The 8,683-nt window shown below is 34.5% G+C and overlaps 1 protein-coding gene across 1 annotated transcript; it reads left to right on the top strand.

Annotated features, from left to right (window-relative positions):
- Window positions 1-253: 253 nt before the first annotated feature.
- Window positions 254-2,082, top strand: LOC122596903 (GDSL esterase/lipase At5g33370-like). Its single transcript, XM_043769547.1, has 5 exons — window positions 254-440; window positions 546-682; window positions 946-1,167; window positions 1,510-1,759; window positions 1,862-2,082. Exons 1-5 carry the CDS (start codon window positions 254-256, stop codon window positions 2,080-2,082), a joined length of 1,017 nt encoding a protein of 338 aa, XP_043625482.1.
- Window positions 2,083-8,683: the final 6,601 nt, after the last annotated feature.

Below are 8,683 nucleotides of genomic sequence, written 5' to 3'. Positions count from 1 at the left end.
CTTGACTGACTTGTGTTTCGTCTTATTTTCAAACTCTAACCTCTATATATATTTTATGTACTTGACAACAAATATTCATTCATTCATAAGTACAATATAAGTGTATTTTTTGTACTCTAACCCTCATAGCTTAATATTCTTTCCCAAATAAAAAGAATTAATATTACATTCGATGGGAAAATTAGACGACATATTCTTCTATTTTTTGGTTGGAACATTTTTACAAGTCTTAATATGTTCCGATGCCACATTGATGTCTAACACTGCTACGCCTGCCATTTTCATATTTGGTGACTCTACCGCTGATGTAGGAACGAATTCATTTTTGACCAAAACTCCTATTGAGTATAAAGCTAATTATCCCCACCATGGTATCGATTTTCCCAACTCTAGACCGACAGGACGATTCAGCAATGGCTTTAACAGTGCCGATTACCTCTGTTAGTATCATGTCGATCATATTAAGTTATCACAATTCTGATTATATATAAATGCGACTACTATTATATATTTTTGGTTATTTTTGTTTCTTTAATTGGTTTTAGCAAAGCTAATGGGACACAAAAGAAGCCCACAACCGTACTTGTTTCTCCTTAGAGCGGGACTCAGAAAGCAGATGTTTAGAGGTGTAAATTTTGCCTCCGCGGCATCCGGTCTTCTTGATGTGACAGGAAAACAATTGGTAAACAGTTGATTTATTTTTTGAAAGAAGTAATATTAGTACAACAAAAAATGATACATCTATCACAAGTATGCTATATTGGCTTGTATAATATCCAGTAAAAGTTGGTTTTAGTGAAAAATTAATCAAAAACATTGGTGGATATATCAATCCACATGTACTAATGTAGCTTATTACAAGATGTTGATGTGATCACAAAGTTGCATTCACATTTCATGTTTTTACTTCTGTAACTACTCTTAATATGGTTAAAATGTTGGCAGAATATTGTACCAATGTCAAAGCAAATCAAGCAATTCGAGACGGTTCTTAGCAATCTAACTTTGGTAAAGGGTCGAGGAGCGGCTACAAATATTATCGCAAAATCCGTGTTTGCCATTAGTGTCGGAAGCAACGACATTTTTGGCTATTTTCAAGACAATAGCACTGTTGATCCTCCTATTTTCATTGCCTCACTAATCACAGAATACAAGTGTCATATTGAGGTACCATTTTTTTTTCTTGCAAAAAACACTGTTAATACTTAATACTAAATGTGACATTTGTTTTTGTGATGAAACTTTTTTGCAAAAAATCTAGTTTAGATACACGTTTTTCCTTGTCTTTTTGTTTTTTTCATAAACTTGAAGTCTATGTGCATATATAAATTAGGGAGTGATATTCGTATTATTGTTTTTGATACATCTATTACAATATACAACAATAATGGAGTAGATGTACGGAGTATCAAAAATAACCTTCATTTTGGAGTCACACCTACTTACTGTTATCAATAAACTTTATACATTGTCAAATCATTAATAAAATATGTTTGAAACTGTTTCAAGTCTTTGTACAAACTCGGTGCAAGGAAGTTTGGGATCATAAGTGTGCCTCCAATCGGATGTTGTCCATCACAAAGACTCAATAATCATACAGGCGGATGCTTTGAGATCGAAAACACTTTTGCTCGTGCATTTCACGCGTCACTCGATGCCCTTTTGGAGAAACTCTCTTGTGAACTAAAAGGAATGAAGTATTCACTTGGAAATTCATATAACATGACAATGAATGTCATCACATACCCACAACTATTCAGTAAGTACTAAAAACAAGAACAATCTATTATCTTTCACCCACATTACTAATAATTTGAACTAATAATTTGAACGCGCTCAACTTTTTTTTTTTTTTTTTCAGACTTGACGTCTGTTGATGCAGCATGTTGCGGCGAAGGGGTGTTACGTGCACAAAAGGGTTGTTCTCCAAAAGCAAGTTTATGTCCGAATCGTGAGAACTACCTCTTCTGGGACTTGTTTCATCCAACACAGTATGCATCCGAGCTTGCAGCCAACACATTATACAATGGTGGACCGGAATTCGTAAAACCGATTAACTTTGCGCAGTTGGCTGCATATTGATTACTTACCTTGCAGCCAACACAGTTTTTCCTCGAATAAGTTGTACGCCTTAAAGATGAAAACATCTTTAAGGCCAGAAAGTGACTATAGAAAACAGTCAAATACCTACACGATTTGGTTTATGTTTCTTTGTTATTTTTTTTATTATTAATTATCAATCTGAAAGTTGGGGACTTTAAGCATTTACATGCACTGTGGTCCATCAAACTTGAAACTTCTTTATTGTGTCTAATTAATCTTCAGTTTTGTCTACAATATACGTAATTTGTTGCTCACAAATCTTACATCTACACCACCTATTCACCTAGTTAATATTACATGTTCGAAAAAATATACGTAATTAATCTTCAGTTTTGTCTACAATATACGTAATTAATCTTCAGTTTTGTCTACAATATACGTAACGGCCCATGGTCAACATCTTGTTATCTAGGGTACGTGCAAGGCTTCACCATTATACGGTCAGGATTCCCTGATATCGTATACCGACTGAATATTTGAAAAAAGGAAGAATATTTGAAACTGAAGATGAAAATGATTAGGTGAAATAGATATATTGAAATATATAATATCTAATAGTATCTTATAAAGTATTTTGTTTTTTTAAGAAAAGATGGTTTGAAAAACTCAAGATATTCCCATTCTTTATTCACTAATTTAAACTTCCATACTTAATATACCTATAATAACCTTAAATCTCTGTTACTCATTTTTTTATCTCATCAAATCTCAACCGCTCATTTTTTTTTCTCTCATTCATAAATCTTCTCTCTCATTTATAAATCATTTTATTTCTCTAATTTATTCAAAATTTTTTTTCTCAAAAACCGTATATCGATAAATTATAAAAATTGTATGGGTGTTCTTAAAATTTCATGCTCTTTAATTAGAGATGTCATTCGATATATTTTCGACGAATTTTTAAATCTGAGAGCGGAGCCCATACGACTAAGGTATTTGGTTATCATACTCTATGACTTGACGTATCACCCCCACCATCTCACCGCCGCAACGCGCGGACACTATCTCTCGTAAATATAAAAATTATAAGGTAGAGAGACAATATATATAGTAAAATCATTATAGTTAGGAGTTTAAAAATTGTTAGGTAGACTGTTAATCATGACGACTCATGTAAGATTAGTGGACTGAAAATTTCTTACATTAACTCGACCCAAAAAAATTTCATGTCAAACATGATTAATACAAGAGTCAGTGATTTACAGATTAAATAGGTTGATTTTAGGTTATGTGGGTTTAATGTTCATTTTTTTAAGTGAAATGTTTTAAATCAAGTGAGTCAAAATGAGTTGTTTTAAGTGAAATAAATTGGTGGGTTGCAAGTCAAAAGAGTTAGTTTTGGATCAAATGAGTGAGTATTAATTAGGTTATCAAGGTTTACGGTTTGAGAATACCTAACCTGATCATTTTAATGTGGATTAGTATATCATCATACTTTAAATATTTATTTTCCAAGCAAAATTATGTAAGCACTTTTTCATATTAGTTTATATATAACACCTTACGTAAAAACCATATATTACGCTATTAAAGTTGCACATATCTTATCATTGATCAAGTATCTCGTTATAAAACCGAATAAATCACTAGAGACAATCTTTGCAATATCACAACCAAAATCATGTAAGACATTTTACTCAATTTATTAAAACAAACCATAAATAAATCAGTGCAATATAATCAAATAAAAGCTTATGCTGATCACATGATCGATCTAATGTCCATATATAACATATTAATTTTATTCAATCTTTGTATATTGAAAAACTATGAAAATTTATAAGTTTTACCTTGGTGGAGACAATGGCAAAATATATTCTTGGTCTATCACGTTATTTACAAAAGTTCTATTATATCAATAATTAACCTTTACCAACATGTTTATGACACTACAACAAAATGTGGCTTTTAGGACACCCAAAAACGTCCTATAATGTTACTTTATAGGACCTTTCTTTTAATAGGACCAACGGTAATAGTGTTTCATGTAAGAAGGTCGTAAAAAGTCATGAGGGTCCTAACATCTCAAATAAGATTATAAAATCAATATAATGGTCACAAATAAGTCTATGAACAACTCAAGTAGGGTCCTAATAAAAACATATTCGGACACTTTTACAATTTTCTAAGATGTGGCTACTCACTTTTTGTTGGGTTGTTTTCCTTAGCCCATGAGAAAAGCCCATCAAATAGGCCCATATCCAAGAGTCCTTTTGACTCTTGTTGAATTCAGTTGCTAAGGCATCATAAGATGAAAATGGGCAGCCACTATCAACAACACAACAATAATAGAGAGTCAAGAAAAGAGAGATTGAAGATTCCCGTTTTCGTAAGTCCCACGGGTCTTGTACTTATATCGAACCGAGATTGACTTAAGGATATGTCGAGGTGCGTGAATTCCTCAAAATAACCCACGGTTTTTATATATACCTTTAGATGATATATATATATATGGCCAAAGTACTTTTTTCGTCCCTGTGGTTTTTCGAATAAACATTTTTCATCTTCGCCGTTAACTTTTGGCTAAAATCGTCCTTGTGGTTTGCATTTCGTCCATGCCATTATAACTTTGTCGTTAACCCCCTCACATGCAAGTCACGTGAGGGGCATTTTCGTCATTTCATAGAGTTAAGTGCAAAAAACGTCTCTCTGGTTTATTGTTTTTGCATTTTTCGTCAACGCCGTCAACAATTCCAGGAAAAAGTTTCAAAAAAAAAAAACAAATAAAAATTACCGTACCAATTTAATCCAAACAAAACAAAAACCTATATACCTACATTTGAGGATATGCTCAATCACTTTCAAATGCAAACATGTACATACAATATTTTAAATACCGGTAGTATACCCGTAAATATCGGTATCGGAAGGTACCCTGCTACAACTATTTCCGATATTTTCGGTATTACCGTTCCGGTACTTCCGATATTCACATTTTTTTATTTTTTGAATTTTTTTAAAAATTATTTTTACAATACTTTAATGTTATTTTTGCAATTTGTGAACTTTCTTGTAATTTGTTATAAAGTACCTATTTGTTTTTTTGTTTTTTTTTTTTTTGAGTGAATTCTAATTATATTTTGACTATTTTTGTTATATTGGAGTAAGTTTTATAACATGTTTTAAAAAATAAAATAAATTAAATTAGTTGTACTGGTCGGTATTAAATTAGATCCTTATATGTAGGTGTATATATAGATTTTTGATTTGAGTTTGTTTTTATTTTTGATTAAATTTTTGTTTGGAAGTTAGTTAAATTCAAGGATGAAAAATGCAAAAACGACAAACCATAAGGACGAATTTTGCACTTAACCATATGAACAAATGGGTAAAAAGACATATATGCCCCTCACGTGCAAGCACGTGAGGGGGTTAACGGATCCAAGGACGAAATGCAAACCACAGGGACGATTTTAGCCAAAAGTTAACGGCAAGGATGTAAAGTGCTTATTCGAAAAACCACAGGTACGAAAAAAGTACTTTGGCCATATATATATATATATTTGCGTGAATATAAACACTCAGGGGAACGGCTCTCCGGACAAACTTTACTAAACATGTGGTAAACTAAGTCTACGATCCATTCGGGGCCGGGTGTGTGTTTGCAGTTCGTGCGTGAGACGAGTATCACCTACAAGGTCAACTATGCGTGTTCTTAGTTTTCTCTCTAGGATTTGCTCGTTTCTCTCTCTACACTCTTGTTGGAAACACGCAAGACACACACCCATATATATAGGCGCGGCCAGGAACACACAAATCCTATGTGGGTTTGCGTGTTTCTTAAAGCCCAAGCCCATTAGGGTTTTGGCCAGTTTGTGTGTTTCCCTAAACACACAAACTATTTGAGAGTTCTTGTGGTCAAGCATAATTTTGCTTATTTCCACAGAAACTCTCTGTCCATTTGAGAGTTCTCATGAACAAGCAAACTTTTGCTTGTTTTTGGAAACTCTCATATCCATTTAAGTGTTCTGCTTTGAACAAGCAAACTTTTGCTTGTTCCTAAGAACCCTCAAATAACACTTAGGATACATTGAGTTAATGTCTTTATTGTTGTCAAGACGCAAAAGCGACGTTACACTCAGAGTTAATGTCTTTACTGCTGTCAAGACACAGAACCGACATTAACTCAACCAATGTTTCTACTGCTGTAAATATACGCAGAAACAACATTAGCCATGACAACGTTTTAAACTGCTGTGGATAAGCAGAAACAAACGTCATCAATATTACCTATTGGAAGTATATATTTAAGATAATGTTTCTCCTGCTGTTAATACGCAGAAACACAATTATCTTAACTTCCTTTTGGAAGTACATTAAGTTAATATTTCAACTACTGTTAAACGCAGAAACAATATTAACTTAATGACTCTTTACATGTTATGTCTAGAACTTTTAAAACACAAATAATAAACAAACATATAAACATAAATGGATCATAAAATGATCAACAATATATGCCAAGGTAATATTATTGAGAAACGGTAATTACAAGATAAATTGCAAAACTTGAATATATATATATATATATGCTTCACATATCTAGAATGCTCATGTCACTGAGAATCATGCACTAACAATCTCCCCCGTGACATCAGCATCTAGATATGACCTTCAAGTCTTCGTTTGTCATCCTAAGTGCCGGCCAAAAAACCCTGTCATCAGGAACGCCAGTCTAAGTTATTGGTACTGAGGTACTTGGCTCAACTGCTGTAGGAGGATCAACACTTTGACCCTCCCTTACTGGAACCCCTACTTATGCACTTGGCTCAACAGCTGGAGGAACCACGTTCAACTCTTGCTGGTACCCATGCTTCTACACATGGCTTAACAATTGGAGGAACCACACTTTGTTCAACTCCTGGTGGAACCCTTGCTCGTACCCATCTAGGTAATTCATCAAAGAATCTTTGACTGTCAGCATGAAGATACTCAGCAAGACAGAACTTCACCATCCTTTCATAGACACCTTTTATGCCTACAAGGAGTTGTGAGCTTCTTAATTGATACCTATGTAATCTCTTCAAGTCCTTTCTTGATAGATTAATAAGATGAAGTGGATCGTAGACTCTAAGCAACTCTTTGTGCCCAGTTGCTATTGTTGAGATAACAACAGCGACTGCAATGAAGTCATCTACTCTCCAATACTCCATGTCACCAAGCATGTTTTGCGGACACTTCTTCAAAGGAACCCTATGGACATTCTTGATCTTGTTAATGAATCTAATAACGATCTCTTCGCCATTTGTTCCTTAGGTGACACGCTTCTTTCTCGGAGTTGGTTTGAACTTGAACTTTCTCGGATCTGACTTTCCACTCTGCTTGAGATGATTGTCATTCTTGATCTAGATCTCAAATAACTTCGCACACCGGTAATTACTGTTTGATCAAATAATCGCTCTATGGCTCAACCGGAGGTGTGAGTTGGGTTGGTGATGTTTTGGAGGCAATTCCCTAGAGGTAATAGGGCTTGTGGCCGCTTATAATTGGTTGATCCTAAGCCGTAGAGGTCGACTTAGGGCTTATTCGGAGATCGAATGAATGGTGATTGAGGGATTTAGTATGCTTGTATATCGTATGTATCATGTGCCGTATGGTTTCCTCCTCTATTTATATAACGGGTAAATAACTTGGAGAGGAGGGTAAGAGAATTAGGGTAAATCTCTTCCTGTTTTTCGAATATATTATTTCCTTCTTGAGAAGATTTATGTTGATCTTTTGTCAAATCGTGTCCGAGTAAATCGGAGCTTAATATGTATATTTATTCGGATAATCATGGAAAAGATCTATATCCAATCTCGGAGCTGGGCGTATGTAACCTTATGAGCTCCGAAGTGATTGTTCCGGACGGAATTTGAGCTCCGTTCATATAGATAAGTAATTTTACCAGTGCGAAGGTGGCTCTACTTCCTGCTTCGGATACGGAGCTAGAGCTCCGTATAGGGTATATCATCAAACCCCTAGTCTGATGTGAGGTTCTATCTGTAGATTATCGCATTAGACTTAAAAAAAAAATCAATTAAATACTTATCATGCCTTCGAAGCTAAAGAAAATGTGCTCCGTTGTTCCGTATCTCGTAGCTCCTTAATCAGGCATGTAAATGACATTAAAGTCTTAATGTCATAATGATGACTTATCCCTTAGTAGAAACTTGTTGGCACAAGACCCGGGGTAACTATTCACTAGGTAGTTACCCGTGATTATTACCTACATAAATACCAATTTTGTTGCTCAAAAGGGTTTTCCTCTACCTTAACTTCGATTTCCAAACTCCATCATTGCGCTTTGTTATTCGCCAGTCTTCATCAAGGTAAACTATTTCCTCTGTATCCTTTCGTGTATTCTTTGTAATCATAATGCCAAAAAGAGGAATAAAAGATATCACCAATGTTAGATCACTTTGCTTATCAGAGTTTCATAGCTACGTTTTTTTTCGCAAAACCTTAATTTATTACGTTATCCGGAAAGAGGGCAATCCATATGCGATCCCTCAGTGGGTTTCGTTGGTCTATATGTGAAAGCTTTCACCGTTGGTAACCTTAGGATTCCGTTGTCATCCTTTTCCCTTGCCGTCATAGA

The sequence above is a fragment of the Erigeron canadensis genome, chromosome 4, assembly GCF_010389155.1.
Source record: "Erigeron canadensis isolate Cc75 chromosome 4, C_canadensis_v1, whole genome shotgun sequence".
Classification (NCBI taxonomy): domain Eukaryota; kingdom Viridiplantae; phylum Streptophyta; class Magnoliopsida; order Asterales; family Asteraceae; genus Erigeron; species Erigeron canadensis.
Note: the sequence above shows the minus strand (reverse complement) of the source record. Positions and strands in the feature narration are given on the sequence as shown.

Coding starts and splice junctions, on each gene's coding strand:
- LOC122596903 (XM_043769547.1), top strand. CDS start 254: ATGTCTAACACTGCTACGCCTGCCATTTTCATATTTGGTGACTCTACC. Junction 441..545: donor TAACAGTGCCGATTACCTCT/GTTAGTATCATG, acceptor AATTGGTTTTAG/CAAAGCTAATGGGACACAAA. Junction 1,760..1,861: donor CACATACCCACAACTATTCA/GTAAGTACTAAA, acceptor TTTTTTTTTCAG/ACTTGACGTCTGTTGATGCA.